Raw genomic sequence first — 20,868 nt, forward strand, 5'->3', positions numbered from 1 at the left:
ACATCCTTTCCAGCGCGATTTCTCTGCCAATCAGTACAAATCATTTCCTCTGTTCTTTACATGTCACTAAAAGCCTTTTCCCGTGCCACTCTCTTTGCTGTACGCCCAGCCTCCCATTAACTCTTTAGATTGCACCTTCTGCATAAGCTCACCTGTCTGCACCTTGTTTTTGTCAGCCTTTGTTCCTCCCTCTTCTTGAATCACGTGTTATCAACTGTTAGCAGCAGGAATAAATGACAACCTGGAGAATCAGGGATGTGAAACTAAATGTTCATCAGTCTGTACATACACTGACCTCATTATCCACCATTAGAACAGGATACTGAAAAGGTGCCCTTTAATTAAAACACTCAAATATTTTTACATTTGAATTGAATTCTTTAATTTGTGTAAATAATGTTGTTCTTTTCTTCTGAATCCCATCTGATTACCTACACTTTAAATCAACTTACAAAAATATGCAGGTAAGAGTCTGGACTGTGTGTGTGTGTGTGTGTGTGTGAGTGTGTGTGAGTGTGTGTGTGTGTGTGTGTGTGTGTGTGTGTGTGTGTGTGTGTGTGTGTGTGAGTGTGTGAGAGAGAGACAGAGAGAGAGAGACAGCGTGTATTCATATCTTTGTGGGGACCCAAAATTGAAAGTTGAAGGTATTTTTGAGACTCAAAATGTGGTTTTAGTGTCAGGGTTACAGTTGGGTTATGGTTAGGGTCACTCAGCCAATGAAATGTCCCCACAAGATATGAATACCCGACTAAGAGAGAGAGAGAGAGAGAGAGAGGGGAGAGAGAGGGGGAGAGAGAGGGAGAGAGAGAGAGAGGGAGAGAGAGTCTTTCCCACATGTGACTCGTGTCTGTATCCGGGTCAGGATCCTGCCCTCACAGCTCTTCCTGCGTCATGCTGGAGCTGAAAGTGAAAGAGTGCATGTAGCACAGTGCTAACGATGACCTACATCCTTTCATCCGGCCTTTATTCACATTTCGACCATCACGTTTCTATTTTAATCTATTCTGGCCGACTGTTTCTCACTGTTACTTTTTTAATTAACTTTCTTCTTCACGTTCACGTCCACTTGATTCTTTAATTAAGTTGTCATTTCTTTTCTGTCAGATTAGTTAGGCGATTCTTTCCATCGAACCGCACCCACTGGGAACACTGGGCCTTCACTGGTCCTCACTGCTGTAAAGAACGTACGTGTAACGAACACACAACATTCACATAAACGTGTTTCAGTGTCGTGCGGTCATGAAACTAAATCAAATGTGCGCTAAACTAAATCCCTTTTTTTCACCATCCACCAAGAAATCGAGCTGTGGGGGTTATCCTCACAGAGAGGAAGTGCAGGAATCAGCTGTTCCACTCACAGCTGATCTCTCCATCACTGAACACACAGACAGACGCAGACAGACTGACGGACGCTCAGCTGTGTGTGTTTGATGTCAGCTCGCCACGAACCATCTCAGCGTACATCAGCTGTGCAACATTTTTTTTTGCATGTTTCGCAAGAAAAACACCTGCCACGTGTTGGGACTGTGCCGAGTGCATCTACAGCATGTCGACGCATGTGCAGCCACTATATCTTATATAATACTATACATGACTGACCTATTATTAGTTCTTAAAGAGCTTCCATGTGTGACGTGCAAACCAGTCCAAGCAGCAGCCTGACAGTGTACGAGAGCCCTGCGTGCAGGTACACGCCGAGCATGGAACAATGACAGCCAGTAGCTTCACAGATCTTTTAGTTTAAGCTTAAATACCTGAAACGTCAGTAATCTCAGCACTAACGCTAAGTGTAAAGTTGTTGGGCGTATCTCAAATGTTAGTGTGCAAACAGAAACATTATATTTGTCTGAACTGATCTATGTGCCGAAGCTGCGTTCAGGTCATAGCAGAGTTTTAAAAATGACTGTAAATGTTTAGTAGTGTGGGCTAACGGAGCAGTGAGGAGAGATCACTTCTCTCCTTCCACAGTCATGACTGAGCTGCACCTGGCTGGACAAACACCCGTCTGAGGTCACCTGCTCACGTTTTCTGCACATATGAGGAGAGAAATAAACCACGAGTCTGGCTCAACAAAGATTCTAAAGATTTTCAGGAGTTTCCAGAGGAGTTGTGTCACAGCAGCCCCTGATTTGCATAAAGTAGCTCAGGGCTCGACTTTATGCAAACAAGGATCGAGGGCCTCGACTCATCATCCACAACACAACACGTTGATATCAGAATGCTCTGAATGACTGAATACGTACACGATGAAAGAGTCTGTGGACACAAAAGTCACAGATACAAGTACGTTCTGGAACTCGTGGCGCTGCAAAGCCCCAAAGTGCCATCAAAAATAAACTATTAAAGTACATTAACTACATATATATCTCCATATATATAGATATACACACACAAACATATTTAAAAAACACTAAGAAGGAGCCTCTGAAAGTCAAACTGATTCCAGTTCAGCCGATCGCCCAGGCCATCTTCTCCTGCACTGAGCTAAAAAAGCTCACTCTGAGGGAGCTGCTCCTTCGTGCTGCTCGTCTCGCTCCTCACCTGACACAGCTGCCTTCAGACTTTGGAGACTGAAGACTGAAAACTAAAGCAGACGTAGTTCAGCTCCAGCTATCAGCAGCAGCAACAATAATTCACACAAAACCGAAGCTGAGATTCGCCCTCTGACATTCAGGTACTGAAAGTACAGCCCACCCTCATGGCGGAGCACAGGACAGTAACGAGCAGTCGATCCATTTGTCACAATGACACTGAAACTGAGTCTTACTAGAAAGAGTGTTTCGTGTCTGCAGCACTGCGGTTTAACAAATATACTTTGTTTACTGTGGTCTGAACCAGGTGAAACTCGGAGCTTTTTCCTGTGGTTTGGTTTCTTTTCATACAGAGAAAAATCCAAGTGAACTCCACAGCAAAAGTAAATCCAGGAAGAATTTGCTGTGTGGGAAAACTGGGAATTGTTAGGCTCATTTCGCGGCTAGCTGCTAGCCCGTACAGACCTTTGCACATCTGTAGTACCTTCTCTCATAACCACAAAGCATTTGTGGCTGCGGGACGTTTTTCAGCTCAAACTTGTAACGTACACCTGGTAGTTGGTTGGTTTGGGGGTCAGTCCGCACCATTAACGAACCACTCCGGACTTTGATTGGAACTGTACGTCCTCCACCTGCTGCTCAGGTCCACACAGTGCGATTTGTTCATATCTGCACACGTGAGCCGTGCCGGGGGGGGAAACAGGCCAGACTTCGATTTAAACGCACTAAACAGCGCAGGTGTGAAAACGCCATTAGACTCTTAAGAGGAGACCTATCACCACGGTAACCATGAAAACTTTGAAACAAGTGGCAACTGTATGGGCTCAAAATGTGGTCATAAATATTTTGTACTTGTAAAAAATATTTGTGTGTGGACTTAGAAAAAAACCCTGCAAGTTACAACTACGAATTTTGACCCTATTTTTCTTCCTTTCATCTGATTGGTCCATGTCATGTCAATCACAAATGTAACAATCCAATCAGAGAACAGATGGGTTTGGCTGTCGAGGGGCGCTTTTTTTGAACTGCAGGTCCTTGAAGGGAATAAATGCCCTTTTACATGCCAACCCAGCGTTTTCCTTCATCACCACGAAGGAAAACAGTCTGTGGTCGTCCGAGTTTGGTGATTTTTGTGTCACAGGTCTACGTGTTTAATACAGGGACTTCCACAGCCTTTTCAACAGCGCTGCGGACCGCGGGGTGGGGGCGGGCAGTGTTTTGGAAATGACAGTCTTCATTACAAAGCTTTCTTCGTTATGAATTAGCATACATGTTTTTATTGAACATTTGAAGAACCAGCAAAAAAAACAGAAACTCTTGTAGAGGACATAAAGTCAGAGATAGAAAAGACAAGGAGCAGGTGCATCTAGTGCAGGTAGAGCTGCTGCAAAAACCCACAGAGCTCAACAGCTAGCGCAACAAATTCTGGATCCTTTGCTTTTAGTTAGCAGTTAGCATTAGCAGCACATCCTGCGTCCGATGTGAAAGGACTTTTATGCTGCGCACTGTGACTCACAGCCATGGTCCTGGGTCAGCCCTGACTTTGTGTTAGACTAATCCTAAAGTAATAATGTATTTCTAACCACTGATATACCACAACTTTTTCCTTTCAACAGCTGCTGAAAGTTAGGGGACCTAGCTGCTATCGGATATTTATATAGCGATCCTCCAGCTTCAAACTGTATCACCCTTCAAGGACCTGCAGTTCAAAAAAGCGCCCCTCCGACAGCCAAACCCATCTGTCCTCTGATTGGATTGTTACATTTGTGATTGACATGACATTGACCAATCAGATGAAAGGAAGAAAAATAGGGTCAAAATCCGTACTTGTAACTTGCAGGGGTTTTTTTCTGAGTCCACACACAAATCTTTTTTACAAGTACAAAATATTTATGACCACATTTTGAGCCCATACAACTGTTCTAACCGACCAGTGTTGTGTTACTGTAACAAATATATAAACGTCATCGGTGGCACAGCGGTTAGAGCTGTCACCTCACATCCACAGGCCCAGTGGGCTCTGTGTGGAGCTGGGTACGACCTCCCACAGCCTGTTAGGTTAATTATTGATTCTACACCGAAGAGGACCACAGGCATGTTTGTCTGTGTTAGTCCTGCGATGGACTGTTCTCCTGTCCAGGCTCGACCCGCCTCTCCTCCTTACAAACAGCTGGCCAGCTGTTTGTTGTTTTCTCAGGACCTTTGGATCAGACCTGCTTTGTACAGGAGCATCAGAGGTTCAACGCTGCAGTAAAACAGTCACTTTACTGCATTCAGACAATCTCTCCACGGCGGCCCCAGTTGGCACAGTCTGTGTGAAGATCGTGGAAGAAATGAAGCTCAGACTTGTCTACTCATCGATTCTGACAGCAGCAATCTTCAGTAACGAGTGAGAAGCAGCAGCACAAGACTGACGGCTGCCGTCTCTCTGTGAACGTGCACGTGTCAGAAACACGAGGCTCTTCCACGCCGGCGTCTTCCACACCACAGTCCCTTTCTGTAGTTGCTTTACTGTCTTGCACTGATTTGCATGACGCGATTTGCATGAACTGAGAAAAGAAGTTTCACGTCAAGCCGCCCTCCGCGGCGCCCGCGTCTGTGATGAAGTGCCGTTTGCTGCGGCTCATGTGCTGCTGCTTTGGGTGAAAGTGTGCGAGTGCGCATTTCATTTAGTGTGTTGTTTATCAGTTAGATCCCCCCCCCGTATCCTCAGCAGACTGCAGGCTCCTCTCATTGTTATGAAAACAGAACAAATATTCTCTGGGTGCGAGTGTGTGCTTCTGCGAGTGTGTGCTTCTGCGAGTGTGTGCTTCTGTGAGTGTGTGCTTCTGCGAGTGTGTGCTTCTGTGAGTGTGCACATGCACAGCTATTGGTAATAAAGCAATGATGGAATAATTCTCTCCCACTCTCACACCGTTTATTATCTCAATAAAAATACATTAGCTGCCGTCTCCCTCTCCTCAGTCTGTTTGTCTCTCACCCACCTCCATCCTTCTATCCTTTGCTTTTTATCCTCCAACTACAAGCAGCCCCTTCTCCCCCTCCTCCAAGATTGCCCCCTTATCATTCATCCCTCCACCCGTTATCCCCTCTTTCATCCATCTCCCTTTCTTTTATCCTTTCATCTAATCAGCATCGGGAATTTATCGATACCTCCTCCCCTCCATCTGCCTCACGGAGTTGCAGTCCTCTCCATCCATCACATCGGTATCCTCCTGCTTAACCCCGATCCTATCAGTTACCCTCTCTAACCTCCCTTTGGCCTCTTTATCTTTTCCTTCATCCCTTTGTTCCCTCTCTCTATCAAAACGTAGCTGAGCTGTTTGGAGGACCTGAGTTTCCCTGAGTGAGACATTATGACTGTTACCGCTCAAGCTTACAGCTAATCGCAGCTGCAGCTCCACGTTTAAGGCAGGATGTTGGCATTTCTCATCTTCACCAGAATCCAAATAAAATCAACAGCCATTAGCATCACCGGCGTACCTGCCCAGTCTATTAGCCACATGCTACATTGGTGTATTTTGGCACCACAGGTTTCCTGTTAGAAGATTTTTCATTTTGGTGCAACCCTAAACTGTGCATGAACTACCAATGACCTCACTGATATTAGAGTTTAAACCCAACTCTTTATGTCGAGGAAAGAAAAGCATCTTTCTTAATCACAATATTTCCCAGTGTGTGTTCGTTAGGCTGATTATTTTTTGTCCCCTGACAAATTAGTAGAACTAAAAGTCCTGATAGCTCAGGGTTAGGGTTTAATATAACAGTGTTACAAATGCCCTGGTCATAAAGTGAAACGAGCACACTTTACACCACAAACCAAACAAATTACCACAGTGAAAGCTGCTTCTTCTTCATTCTCTCACAGACCCTCTTTTGGTTTATCTTCATCTCTAACCTTCATCAGAACAGCTGATCCCGTCACAGGAACCAGGAGAGCTGAACGCATGTTCCTTAAATCTTTACACCAGCTTCCTCTGAATGTAAGAACTGAAAAACCGATGAGCTGCTGCTGGTGTATAACTCAAACAGACTCGTAGGTCGTCAGGAAGTGGTCAGCTGGTGGTACCGTGAGTCTGATCCAAACACAGCGATGATACTCTGAAAGGTCCGATTAACTGATTGGTTTATTTTTTGATACGGGGTTTACAAAACTGTAAGATAAAAAATCAACTGAAATGAAAAGAGATGCTACGAGATATGATGGAAAAGTTCCTGTTTGTTTTTTTTCTAGTGCTTTCCCGCATCTCAGAGACGAGGAGGAATACGAGTCGACTCGTAAACTGACAACTTTGCGTTCATGTTCAGGTCACAGAGAAACTGGGGAGTGATGAGCTCACTGGTGGATGCTGGGGCTGGTGGAGGGGTTGAAAGAGCAGAAGTGCTGACATATCCGAGGGGGATGAGGGGAATTCTGCAGCACAAAGGTGTGCATGAACCTCAAACTTATTAAATGAACGCAACCTCAGACCTCTCTGTGCACGTGCCTGCTTCACAACAGAACTAACATATACGAGCACATTCAAGGAGATAAAAATAAAATATTATACTGGCAGAAACAGAAGAAAGCATGCAGCGGTGTTTCTGGACTCATCTCCACTGAAGCTAAATCACACACACCTTTGAACGTGCACGTTCTCCCACTAGTGGGAATCTGGGCTGTCATTATTTTCCAGATCTTTCTATTTTTATTTTTTCACCCTTCCACCCATCTTCCTCACCCCTCTCCATCTCCTCCTCCTCACCCCTCATTCCTCCCCCTCCAGTCATAATAAGTGCAGCAGTGCGCCGTCTTGCTGTTGCAGCGTGGGACGGCTGTCTTCATTACTCTTCATTTGGAGCAGAGGAAGGATGGACAGCCATGTCATTCAACTGGATTAGTCTGCTCTGTTCTGCTTTATCAGGGAGGCATGCTCGCAGCATGTGAGCATCTGTGTGTGATAAAGGACAGGCTGTGTGTACTCGCGCGTTTGCATGCATGTCTAGGTATGTGTATGTTTGTGTGTGAAGCCATGATGAAGAGCAGCAGCCTGACATTAATGCTTTCACTGACATGATGAAAAGGGACTTCTTGCATGCAGAGTCGTCTCCGTCTGTGCCAGAAACCTCTTCACAAACACGCGATGTGTAAAAATGTAGCCTTGATACACTAGATTTCATACAGACTTCATCAGCACAAATGTACGACGGGCTGAGTGTGTTTGTGATCTGTCAGTTTGCATATACAGTGACTGAGAGTGAGGCAGCCGGTCAGGCAGTGAAAAAGAGTAATGAGAGGAAAACAGAGCTTGAATCCAGCCTAACTCTGTGTGGTTTGTCCTTGAGAGGCAAATATGGATGTAAATATTCATGCTTTCTCTTCCTTGCTCTGAGTTCCACCTTCAGACAGAAATGCTCCAGAACAACAATCAGATTTCTTTTCTCCTCATCTGCATCACTTTTCTGTCTTTTGTCCTTCAATCCTTCTGCAAAAGGTCAAATTAGGGGTCATCAAGTTTTATTTTGAATTTGAACTTTCATTTGTTGCTTAAATGCTGTTTTATTTTCACTTTGAGTACTTTTATTTTGAAAGGTTTCTCTAGGGCAGGGCTCTCCATGTTACTGCTGTTACACCTTTAACAGGTGATGCATGTTGGCAGTCCTGAACCTCTGTATTGTCATTAGTAATGATTCATTGATGGTGCATTTCTATCTAGTCTTTATTCATCTTTGCACACATATGAATAGAATGAATCTAACATGCAGGTCTTTGGAAAAAAGACGATTTGAATCCCAAACCTTCTAACCGCTGCACCATCGTGTCAACAGTATACTAAATATATACAGACATACTGGACCTGGTCTTTTCCATTAAGTTAACAGAGTGAAGGAGCTGTGTTTCTGTCGATGAGCAGTGCGATGCATTGATCTTCTTATAGTGTGCCCACGTTTGGATCCAGTTTCTACAAAGTGTTTTGTAACGACACGCACTGGCCCCTTTAGAGACTCCCGACTCTCTTCAGTCTGAGCCAGGCTCTGTTTGCTCTCCTCCTTTTCCTCTGATGCCACGTTTCCCACAAGAATCATTAGTCAGCATTGTTCTGCCAGAAACTCCAGGCACAGCCACATTTCAGCCATATTTGGCTGCAGGTTGTTTCAGCCAAACAAGCGGCTGATCAGTCAGTCAAACTCACATTAGTGTTGTCTGAGCACTGCTCGAGCGAGTGTGACCTTTGTACAGAGTTAACATGGTAAATGCCACTAATGCGCTTCAGGCTGCTGCGTGTTGTATTTCTAATCTGCTCTCTGGTTTTTGCATCATGCTGCATCTAAAAAAGAAAATATATCTGTAATTGATTACAAAGCTGAGTACCCATTCTGGGGCATGTTGAGCATCAGCACCATGGACAGAGCACCTCCTGCAGCATCATTTCATCACTTTTTCCTGCTCTTACTCATTATTAGACCAAACACTGCCCAAATGCCTTGTGTTTGCCTCATTCATCCTTTTCCTCAGAATGAAGCCTATAATTGTTCTATATATATCTCTAAAGGAACAGCTGTTAGTTTCTTTATCTCACAGAAATATCATGATGTAATTCAAGATTTCGTCAAGAATGTAGCTGTTATATTAGGGATGATGACAGATTAAACAAAAACCATTCGTCCATCCATCCATGTCCAGGATGCACAGAGTTAGAACTGCCCAGCCCTCCCACTTCCTGCCCACCTACTTTAGCTCCTCTGGGAGGCGCTCTCCAAAACAGCCAGGATGCTGACTGCACTCCAGCACAAACACAAGAAGCAAAGGCGCGAGTGCTCGGGTTATATGCAAGTATTAAATATTATCATATGCATAGCCTGTTTTGCATAAAAGAATTTTCATCATCTCTTTTTCGCCTAAATTCACATTTTATTTTTGTGACATTTCACAAGTTAACTTAAAATTCCCCCGACACATAAATGAAAACTCTGCCCCCCCTCCTGCTCCCTCCCCCGTTTCTCGCCGGAGTCTTGATTCATGTGCAGTCATCTTCAAACCATTTCTCCTAACACACACTTTTCTAAAATCATTTCTCCCTCCAGAACAGATTTGTGGGTTAATATTTTACATTTTTCCAGACAAGCAGGGGACTGACTGAGTTCATGTAGACTCATTAAACTCCAGAAACATATTGTCGAAAAACACCGCAAGGTGTTGTGTGACCTAATTTGAAGCTCATTCTGTAGTTAAAGAGAATCTCAGTGTGATCATTTCTCACATAGTTCAGTCTGCGAGCTGCTGCTGATGAACCGACAGAGAAGCTTTTATTTTGCAGGGACTCGGGAGAGCTGTTCAACATGACGGTGAGGATTCAGGGACATAAAAACTCATCCTTGTTTCTCCAGTGTAATATATGAGGCAGACACACACACACACACACACACACACACACACACACACACACACACACACACACACACACACACGTACGTATTTATATCCTTGTGGGGACATCTAATTGACATAATGCTTTCCCTAGCCCCTTACCCCAAACCTAACCATAACCTGTAACCCTGACACTAAAACCACATTTATAGGTAAACTTCCATCTTTGGTCCCCACAAAGCTATGAATACACGCTCACACAGGTACTTCTCTCCGAGTCTTGTTTGCTCACGGATCATCTTCACAGCATCTCTCCTAGGAGGATCTTGGCATCTTTGTTCACTTATATAAAAAACTGCTGTGGAATACATTAAGCCACTGATATGGCCGTGTTCTGTTTTCAGTGAGATGAATGTGGAGCATTTGAACTTATAGATCCGTGTGTTTAAGTATTCATACAGCTGCTGCAAGTGACCTGATTGCAAATGAAGCCAGGAGAGGTAAGAGAAAGCAGACAGCATGGAGAGGCAGCAGATGATTAGACCGGCTCTCACGCTGAGTGCTGCTGGGATTCGGGTTTTGTCTTTATATGAAATATGAGTTCAGTTCTTCTCACTGTTAGTCATCCTGTCAACTTAAAGGTTCAGAGTGAACGTTCCCATCCGAGGGTGTCAGATAATGCTGTTTGTGCCTCAGCGCACCAACATCAGAGAGATTATGGTGCTACTCTACAGAGTCTGTCAGAGTTCAGAGGCGGGAGGAGCGCTGCTGTCAGAACGCCACGGTTCACGCGCCGTTTGGACCTTTTTGTTTTGCGCTTGGTTTTGCTTTCGTCCAGCTTCGGTTTAATCACTACAAACAACTTTGTTAGATTTGGTGGACGCACCTCTTCACAACAGTAATCCCACATGCTGGAAATTGAAGAGGTGGGGGGGGGGGGTCACCGTAGTGTCCCCACCCCCACCGAGACACGCCAACAGCTTTGAGAATAAAGCATCGTTTCATGTGTTGGGAATGGGAACAGCAACATTGCACCACCAGACCGGAGCACCGTCCCGTCAGAGTTTCCCACAATGCTCAGCTGCTGAAGAAGCTATTACGGCATCTTTCCCGCACAATATAAAGCACCTTGAGGCAACTGTTGTTTTGATTTGCAGTTATATAAATACAATTGCATTGAAAACAGTGAGACATTGACTGGTTTCACACATTTCCACTGAACAAAGTCTTGCATCAGCATTGCACCAGAAAACTGTTGGTCCTGAAGTTTGAACCACCGATGTTAGCAGATTCTGATTGGCACGATCCAGCGTCCTCGTCTCGGTTCCCCTCTTACCTCACGTTTGTGTCTTTGTCACGCTCGATGTCTCCTCGAACAGACAGGAAGCCAGAGAGGTCCGATTGCAGGGGAACTCCTCCCCTGTACATTTTAAAGACTTTTGACAGCAAAGAGCAGCTAAATGTGCAAACTGCAACATCACAGGAGGCCGCCAAAAATACTAAACACACCTTCAGATGTTTGAGGTGGATTCTTGCTCACAGCTGTGGTGAAGATGAAAGCCCCTTTTTATTGTATTTACAGTTAAGTCTGAGCAGAAAGGAGCCCTAACAGGATATCATGACTCCTTATTTCTCACTGACACAGCGTCACAGTGCTTTACAGCCACGCTGCAGTTAGCAGGAGCTGCACTCAGAGGGCAGTCATGGTTAATGGGAGACAGAGGAGGATGACAGAAGAATGAACATGTGTGATGGGAGATGAGGTCAATCTTACCTCTTCTCGTATTCTCTTCACTGTTTCTCCTTTCTGTGGAGAGACACAGGAAGGACAGTCATCTCCGAGTGTACCGAGTCCTTAATGAAGATGTATTAGACAAGTATCTGAGCAACACGATCAAATACATACAAGATCATTTTCCAGTGTTTTTAAATCGTTGAGGAGTAAGCTACTGCTACTGAAAGACTGACTGAAAAATCCAGGTGAGGAAAACGAATCAGCGACGCTCGCTGCCTACTAATCAACAGCCAGCGGGATGCCCCCGAGCAGCTTCACTGGTGGAGCTCCTCAGTGAGCTAGGCGGCTAACAGGTATGACAGTGGGATGCTGTGAGTGTGACACACGTTTGCTAATTCGCTCAGGAAAAACATCGGCGCGATAAACAAACGGGGCTAACACGGATCACATCTGCGCTCTGAGCTGCGTAACATTTATCTCTGCCGACACGCGTCCTCATTGGCCGAGCCTGCCCAAACCAGTCAGCCTGGCAGGCTCGTTTAATGCTAGCAGGAGCCCCGGAGAGCAGCTCCTGCACCGTGACTACAGACTGGCACGATCCAACTAGAACCATCATGTAATTTAATGCCATCTTTGTGTCACAGTTAATAGGCCGCATACTGGAAGTGACTGGGTGGGTGGGGGGGTGAAGGATATCAGCCCCAATTGTGGGTTAGCGAATGTGCCGTGGGGGCCAGCGGTCATTATCGCGCCTCGCTCAGCTGTGATATACTTGGATAAAAATCCTACTGGGCTTTATTTAACACGTCCACGCTTAAACGGGCTCGCTTCCCCTGAGAGCAGCGCCTTTTCAGTAAGTACAGACTCGAATGACACGGCCTGACTGGAAATGTTACACACTGTTAATGCACATTTCACGGCAACTTCATATCATGTAGAAGGATTACGCCCAATGTTATCACGACAGGCGTGCAAATTTCAGAAAACTAAAGCCTGAAGTTGGCTCTGATGTTGGTTTTAGAGGATTTCTAATGTTTTTTAATTTCACTTAAAAGTTCATTTTAATGACTTTTTCACAGATTGAGTGATTTTTACTTCCTGGCAGATCAGATTTTTTCATACTGGGTAACACGATGATAGAAGGGAACGTTAGCTCACCTTTCCGATGATGCTTCCTACTTCCTGCAGAGAAAAAAACAAAACACAAACAAGAAAATCATTTCCTCAAATTTAAAAACAAGCAGACTCGTGTAGCCAATCAAACTTCACGTTTTGAACATGCATGCATACCTGCTTCAGGCGCAGCAGCATGACAGCGCTGAGATATGTTTATGCGCCAACATTTAATCGTGTTGACATTTTCATTTTCATAAAACATGAAGCATTTTTTTCTTTTGTGTCACCAGCTTCACATAGTTTACATAACACGAGCTCTAATAACACGAGCTCTAACAGGAGGTCAGCGGGGCGACCGTGTGCAGGAGGCGTTTGGGACGACAAGAGCCACGTGAAAGCAACAGTGTTCTCAGCAAGTGTGGAAGAGACATTTTAAAGAGTATAGAGTGAAGGTTTGGTAATCGTGGACTGTTCTTCTGGGGAACACGGGACGAGAGGAACGCTCTCAGGTTTCTGTGCTTTCTAAAACATGGAGTCCAGGAACACAGAGCAACGGCTGCGATCTGATGATTGAAGTTATGAAACCTTTGTTCATTCTGCCGTGTTGAATAGTGAACTTCAGGGAAACTTGGTGACTTCGGACAGGCTTACTACTTCCTGTTGGGATTCTCCGTGGCCGGGAGAAGAGAATTGACCTGGCCAGACAATTATGGTTTCCCTTTTCCCCAAATTCAGTTGTAGTTACTCAACTTGCTGGTTTAAAGATCGGTGAAGTGTTTTAATTTGATTGAGCTGCATGCTTCTTAAATGCTTAAATAAATATCTTGCCTGGATTTAAAGACAAAACTGTGGAAACTGGCTTTTGAATTCTTCATGTGCAGCACGGTGGTTAGCACTGCTGCCGCACAGCACGAAGGTCCAGAGCTCATTTCCTCATTTCCTCTGTGAGTGTGTGGGGATTCAGTCTGCGCTGGCCTCGTCCTCACCTGATCCTGCTTCCCCAGAAAATAATATTCTGTTTATTATGTTGGCAGTTTTTTCTCTATAAGTTAAATTTGGGAGCCTTTTAAAGTTTCTGAATCGTTTCCATCTGAGATATGATGTTATTATAACGTAATTATTTATTGATGTCATGTTCTTTTCTCTGGCTGCTAGCAGCACAATAACCTGCAATCTCCTTTATTTCTCTGTAATTAACACGAGTAACAGTCTTGCTCACCTTTCCATGCATGAGGAGGCGCAGTGTGAGCGTGACTCCCATGGCGCCGTCTCCAAACTCCTGTTCACAGCTCATGGTAGAGGAGGTGGTGGTGTGGTGGGTGAAGGTGTGGGTGGACTCTGCTGCTGGGAGACGCATGAAGGTCTGAGGCCCCGAGGCGTATGGAGCTCTACAGAACACCACAGAGAACCCTTTGGAGAACCCAGAAAGGAACCCTCAGAGAGCCCTGGAGCTGCGAGAGGGGGAAGGGGAGGTCGAGGTTTGGGGTCGGACGGAGGGGCTGTACGGGCGGAGCTGGCGTCGGGGTGGGATCTATCCTTACTCCGGTTTCTGTGGAAAGAAAGACAAGAAAGTGATGTTTGAGTTTGTGACTGTTTCTACTTCACATCCCCTCAAAGTTAATGTCTGTATTTAGACCCGATGAGCCTAAAACCAGCATGTTGGGATCAGTCTGCTTTTTTGTAAGCCTCTCATAATCAGTATTTGCTGAGAACAGCCTTTATTGACTTTTTATTATTCTCTCACTCTGATGACTGTATCCAGAGCGTCTTACTAAACAGAGTGCAACAGGAAACAAGTCATTTCAGCGCGTAAGAGCTGCTGTAATGGGTGTTGATAGATATGAGTCAGCAGCTACAGATGCAGAAATTCAGAGAAAAACACACAACAACAAAGGGAGCCTACGACCATGCAGCACTGTGTTAAACAGGATTTCCTCGAGAGGCTTCAAACTGAACTTCTTTGTCATTTCAGGCACACTTTTAACCCCAAATCCTGTTTTTAAAGCAATTTCCACAGATGTAGGAAAACCCTAAAATAGAGTGATAAATTGGGGCGTTTCTCTTCTCCGTGCTTAGTTTGACTCAGGTGCTGGACGCTCCACGTCACCTTCTTTGGTCCCCACAACAGATTATCCATCTGATCCTCCTCTATGACCAACCCTCTGCACGCCCTGCTGCATGCTGATGTCCACATCTACTCCTGACACAGCACAGGATCACCTGAGTTAGTGCACAGCAATACTATAGCAATGCAACATCCATATTTTATTACATAAATTAAAACACTATGAACAATAGGGCTCCATCCTGAGATACCCGTCCAACGCCGCACACACTCACTTTACTAAACTACTGCTTTACTCAGATGGCTCAGTCACATGGGTAAGAACAGGACAGACCTCCCTGCATCGACAAAAAGTTCTTTCACATTCTGCAGCTTGTCACGACTCCAGGGTGTTGCACACTCATGACTTTTCACTGCAAGGCGACTGCACAGGTTCTTCTTTCTTCTTTGATGGACTGACTACAGTCACTCTCAGACAGACTGTCGAACATTCGTGAACAACTGCCGTCTAATTTATAAATGCAGACAGATTTCCTCATATCAAGAGTCAGTCAATGAGCAACACTCGAGGGTTCTGGTTATATTCCTACAGAACAGAAGGGTCGCTGAGACCAAACAGAATATTTAAATGTGAATTTCTGTCTTTCCTTTTGCATTAAAAGAATCTGAAGTGAGACAATTCTGTCAACATCTGTTTCATCCAATAATCTCAATTTTAACTTTGACATAATTTGCAGATAAACAGTCAACATTTACCATGTTAAAACGTCCTTTTATTGACCTCGTTATGCTAACCAGTACTTTTACAGAATAATTTAACTATTTATATTATTAACTGATGATAAAGGTTGCTGTAAAAATAAAAGTAGGTTGCAGTATTAAAAGTAAAGGTCAGAGTGTGAGGGCAGCGACTTTAAATCTTCCAACAAACGCTGTTACGCTCACGCTGTCGGAGCACAGCGCCGAGTGTGGCCCTGCAGCCACGAGGCCAACAAGGCGTTTCACTGATTCCACATCCTCAGCAGCACGGCGGGAGCGAGCCGGCTCCGGTGCCGTGCGAAGTGTGGAAATTAACATAATTTCTCAAGTGTCAGAAGCTGGTCAACAAGTCTGTGCTGTAATTTAAAAATTAATTGGGAACTCTGTTTAAAAAAAGCTTCGGGGGCTGAATTAAATAAGCTTCTGGCCGTGGAAGCGCCACTCAAGCGTGATGATACTTAAGCGTTTCCTTTTAACACAAAACTGAAAAGAAAACAGAGAAAGAGAGACCTCCTCCACGCCTGCATTCGCCTCGTTGTATTCAGATACGCAACTATGCGTGCTGCACACATGACTGCATGTACATGCTGCACTTTGATCATTTTTGAGTAAACATGTATGTTTTTTTAGCAGATTTTGCTGTTTGTGTCTGGAGAGCTCACACACACACACTCAGGCATCTGTCACTATGCCAACCAGCACTGTAGGTAACCCGAGGTATGCAGACGAATAAAAAGGTGCGTATAAATGATCGACATATGTTTGTGTGCGTGTGCTGATGGCTCGTTGTGCAGTTTAAAGTGTTTCTATGCAAACAGCGAGCCTCACGTCTCCATCTGCACGTCTGCATCCCCCACTCTCATAAAAAATACACACTCTGAGCCAAAGTAGGTCACAAATGTAATGCAGGCTGTTTGGCATGCAAAGCAAGCAGCATCTCATGACAATGCAACACTCATCCACACACACACACGCACACACGCACACACGCACACTTGAGAAACAAATCAGAGGACAGAGGTGCTGAGAGAGAAAACAGAGTTAAAATAGTAGCAAGTGGCAGAAGCAGGTGGGGGGAGGGGAGAAATGGCAGGAGACGGCTTACACGACCTCCCGGGGAGCGAGAAGAGTGGCTGTCAAAACATCGTTTACACATGAATTCAGTCATTGGCGGCACAGGTCGAGTGTTTGCTTATCTGCGCATCCATTAAAACCTCTGTGTGGAAATTGTGCGTATTGTTGTGCAGCGTCGCGGATAGGCCGGGCACGCGTGTGGACTGGAGTGTGCAGCTGCATGAGTGCATGCATTTGAGAGGGCGGATTTAGTGTTTTATTTTCCTCTGAACAGTGTGTGTGTGTGTGTGTGTGTGTGTGTGTGTGTGTGTGTGTGTGTGTGTGTGTGAGAGAGAGAGAGAGAGAGAGAGATGAAGAACACAGAACATATGAATTATTAAAGTCCTTTCAGATGCTTCAGTACCGGGTTAAAACCAGGCCTACCCATCCCCCTCCGAGTCATGTTTGCCCCCCCCCCACACACACACACACACTCGGGGGAATAAGCCATGAATCAGCCATGCATGAGCTCAGAACTGAGAGAGTGTGTGTATGATTTTACTTGTTTTGCTGACATTGTGGGGACGATGGTCACACAGTAACCTTTTAGGGACTCAACTCTGAGTTTAACCGGATGTCCAGGAGGAAAATTGTTCATATTTATTTTCTGTGGCAGAGTATATGCTGTACTTTATCTCTATGAAACTACAGGACACCGAATACACAGATTTCCTTAAATATAGTGCTGGGTGATACTGCGTAGATGCATTCATTAGGGATGTTACACAGCACAAGGATGTTATGCCTTCATACGGTTTAAAAAATAAGTGTCAGTTTAATTCCTTCTCTGCTTTTCTATTTGTATTTTTATTTATTGATGATCCATTCATTGGCACCAGCCTGGACTGCAGCAGCTGCCAGAAACAAGCACCGACACACAAACAGATTCTCCAAGCTGCAAACAGGAAGGAGCAAGCAGCAAAGTAGTGACCAGCATCCATGGAATGAACTCCTGTGAGCAAAATATCTGCTAGCAAAGCGAGTGAGCATGTACCAGTTTAAACTACTGTCAATGAAACTGCTGACTGGTGTGAGAAGAATAGCAAATAAATACATGCAGGCATAACTACGACAAAACATCAACTTTGTTTGTGGCAGTGACTTTAAACTCTTTAAACACAAGAGCTTGTTGGTTTGGGTTTCCACCAAATGTTGTTACATCATTATTATAAATATATAATCAATAAAGACGTAACGACAACGTCAATGCAGCAGTAACATCTAAAAACAGCATATTTGAGTAAAAAACACAGGAAACATATTTTGGTCCTTTAAGTAGATTCATTTGATAACGTGTCTTTTACCTGTAACCCTGTAAATGCAGGACTGTCACATTTACAGTGAGCTACTGCTTCTTTTACTTAAACGGTCCTGTTATCTCCATTTTCAGCATCACAAGAGGAACTCTGCCTCACTGCCAACATCATCTTTTAACTCACCGATAGACTCGTTTTATCGTAGCGTATCGTATGAGCTTTAAGGCTACCACACCTGTATGCCAAACGTCTCGTGGCTCACAAACTACAAGTGGGTGGAGCCTCTTTGCTCACAGCCGGAGTTGTACACCCGAAATGATCACATTTATGAAAATCCATGGCTGTGACGTCACACATGTATAAAGTGTGAGTCTGAGCGTTTAAAGAGTTTCCAGCTACAAACACAAACACGAGCATGCGGCGCTGGAGCAGGAGACACAACAGGAAACAAAGGACTGAACAGCATGTGGATACAACAACTGTCCAAAATAAATAACACTGTGAAAGTAGATCTCTTGGTAAATGTGAAAGACAAAAATCACATGATTGATGGCGAGCGATGATGATGGTCAGTCACACGCATCCTTTTGTACATCCTGTCGTAATGTGAGAGGAGGAAGAAGATTTTGCTCTGCTTTCTTCCTCCGTTACACAAACACAGCCTCCACAGCCGGCGCGCTCTGCAGTGCTGCTGAACTTTGGCCTTGTAGACACACAGTTTGTGCTGCAGCTACGATAGCTGGAGCTCTGCAATCACAGAGCAAAGTAATAATTTTGATTAGTGTGTTTGTTCCTATTGTGGAACTGATGCCGAAATGCAACAATCTGTCTTTATATGCTTTTCAAGACAAAGAAGCCAGACACAGAAACGGGCCAAGAGATTTGTTTGGAAGGACAAACTAAAAGATGGGTGCTTGAAATACATAACAAAATGTTTACTGCAACTTTAATTGTACTTATATCAGGAAAAAATGTATTTGCTGTGTGAAACATGTTCAAGTGTGCTGAGAATGTGTTTATACTTTTATTTATATTCGAGATTAACGACTATGTTTCAAAAATAAATCCATTTGTATCCTGATAAACCCACTTTGTTATTACTTAAACAGAGTTGTAAGACACGACAACCCGCTGAAAATATCAAAACACACAAAACAAGACGGCAGAGTCATAAAGCCGCTCAAACAGAACGCACATTAACAACAGATTTAAAATGATTACATTTACAGGGATTAGTTACTCTAATGGTCGCTGCTGATTGATCCACTCGAGTGGGGTTCAGGAATTAAAAGCCAGTTTTCCAGCTTCAGTATTTATGGGATGACTTTGAAGGATGAAGGAAAACCGTTTCAGGCCTTTTTGACTTGATCTGCATTAAAAAGTTTGCGGATAAAGAAACTGCATTTCTTCTCTCGGCCGATGGATCAGCAGAGATGTAATGCATCAGTTTGATTTCTACTTCACGCTGCACATTATTCAAATTCTCCCAAATAGGGCTGCCACGATTAGTCAACTAGTCACGATTACGTCGACTATCAAAATCGTCGATGACTAATTTAATAGTCGACGCGTCGTTTGAAGCTTTGTAAGATCCCAAGAGACGCAGGAATAAGTAGCAGGATTTAAGGGTGTAATAACGGACTGAAACAGAAGATGGCAGCACTGCATGTACAAGGATGCCAGCTGCCGTTAAACCCCGAAGAAGAAGAAGAAGCAGCTGTGTCCCAGAATTCATAGCGCGGCCCAGCTCAGTTTCCAACAATGGCGGCAGCTAGTTAGTTTTAATGTTACTCTTATTATTCTTTCTGGGTCACAAAATAAACGTTTAACATATTTTCAGGCGAGAATGTAGCTGTGTAAACCTCAAATATCTGCTCAGTTTATCAGGACACCACATATTTTCAAAAGCGCTCCGACGTTTTCGGAGACGTCTGTTACCCACTAGCTCGTTAGCTAGCCGGGGGCTAGGCTAACTAGAGCCGTGAGAACACCGGACTCCCGGCAAATCGTTTTCAAACCCACCGCCGTCTTTCGCTACTCAGGTTAAACATGATATATGAGTCACTTAGATAACTTAAAAATGTTATTGTTTGGCTTTTTTTTAGTATTTTATTTGTTCCTGAGTAAATCGGTTTGGCTGAGATTAAAGTTATAGTTTTTACACAGCTGAATAAACGTCAAGCAGACAGCTGATTATCAGAAGTGTGAGATGCTCCAGAATTTACTCCGGTGTCCTGTTATATTTTAGATAGCAAGGAGTTTATTAAACTTCACCGAAACAATCTGCAAATGTCATTAAAATTTAATAAACTAATATCTTGTCTTTATTTTTAGTTAGCACCTTAAACACTTGAAGCTGTAAGCTAATGATAGTTATATAAGAGCAGATGCTGCTGGTGCAATAAGCTGTACGCTGTACGTCCAGTGGATGATGATCTGATTAGTCGACTAATCGCAAAAAATAATCTGTGACTAGTCGACTATCAAAATAATCGTTTGTGGCAGCCCTACTCCCAAATATACAAAATGTAATCTCATTACTGAATTGTTATTCTCTGGGGAACTAACTCAAATGCCCGACAGCACAGCCAGAGCCAGAAGGACACGAGGGTGCGGTCGCAGTTCATCCCATGGCATGTGCACACTGGCTGCATTAAGTCAAACAGATTGTAAAAGTTTCATCATATGTTTAAATCGAGGTTCTACTTTGTGAACAAAAGCATCATTTTAAATGCAGAGAACATTTTCCCTGTGAGCTTTATTTTAGTTGCAAACATATACTCAGTCATTTTGTAAAAATAAGCTCTGACGGCTCTGCTGGGAAGCACATTATTGTACTTCCTGACCTTTGCCCTCTGTCATGTGAAGACGTGCTGCAGCTGCTGTCCATGGTGCTGATTTAAACCTGGATTATTGCTGCTTTAGCACTTACACAGTGTGTATGA

General features: G+C 44.1%; 1 protein-coding gene across 7 annotated transcripts in view; it reads right to left on the reverse strand.

Annotated features, from left to right (window-relative positions):
- pcbp4 (poly(rC) binding protein 4) overlaps nucleotides 1-20,868 on the reverse strand; it is a 195,710-nt gene that overhangs the window by 70,106 nt on the left and 104,736 nt on the right. For 6 of the 7 annotated variants that reach the window (XM_076884382.1, XM_076884386.1, XM_076884381.1 and 3 more), the window contains 3 exons: nucleotides 13,950-14,279; nucleotides 12,773-12,796; nucleotides 11,654-11,686 (listed from right to left, as the gene is read on the reverse strand). In XM_076884382.1, coding sequence (XP_076740497.1) covers nucleotides 11,654-11,686; nucleotides 12,773-12,796; nucleotides 13,950-14,087 — 195 coding nt within the window. In that variant the 5' untranslated portion in view covers nucleotides 14,088-14,279. Of the gene's footprint in view, nucleotides 1-11,653; nucleotides 11,687-12,772; nucleotides 12,797-13,949; nucleotides 14,280-20,868 lie in introns of those variants that run through there. The other variant, XM_076884387.1, reaches the window with a different exon arrangement.

This window comes from Maylandia zebra, linkage group LG5, assembly GCF_041146795.1.
Source record: "Maylandia zebra isolate NMK-2024a linkage group LG5, Mzebra_GT3a, whole genome shotgun sequence".
In the NCBI taxonomy this organism is placed as follows: domain Eukaryota; kingdom Metazoa; phylum Chordata; class Actinopteri; order Cichliformes; family Cichlidae; genus Maylandia; species Maylandia zebra.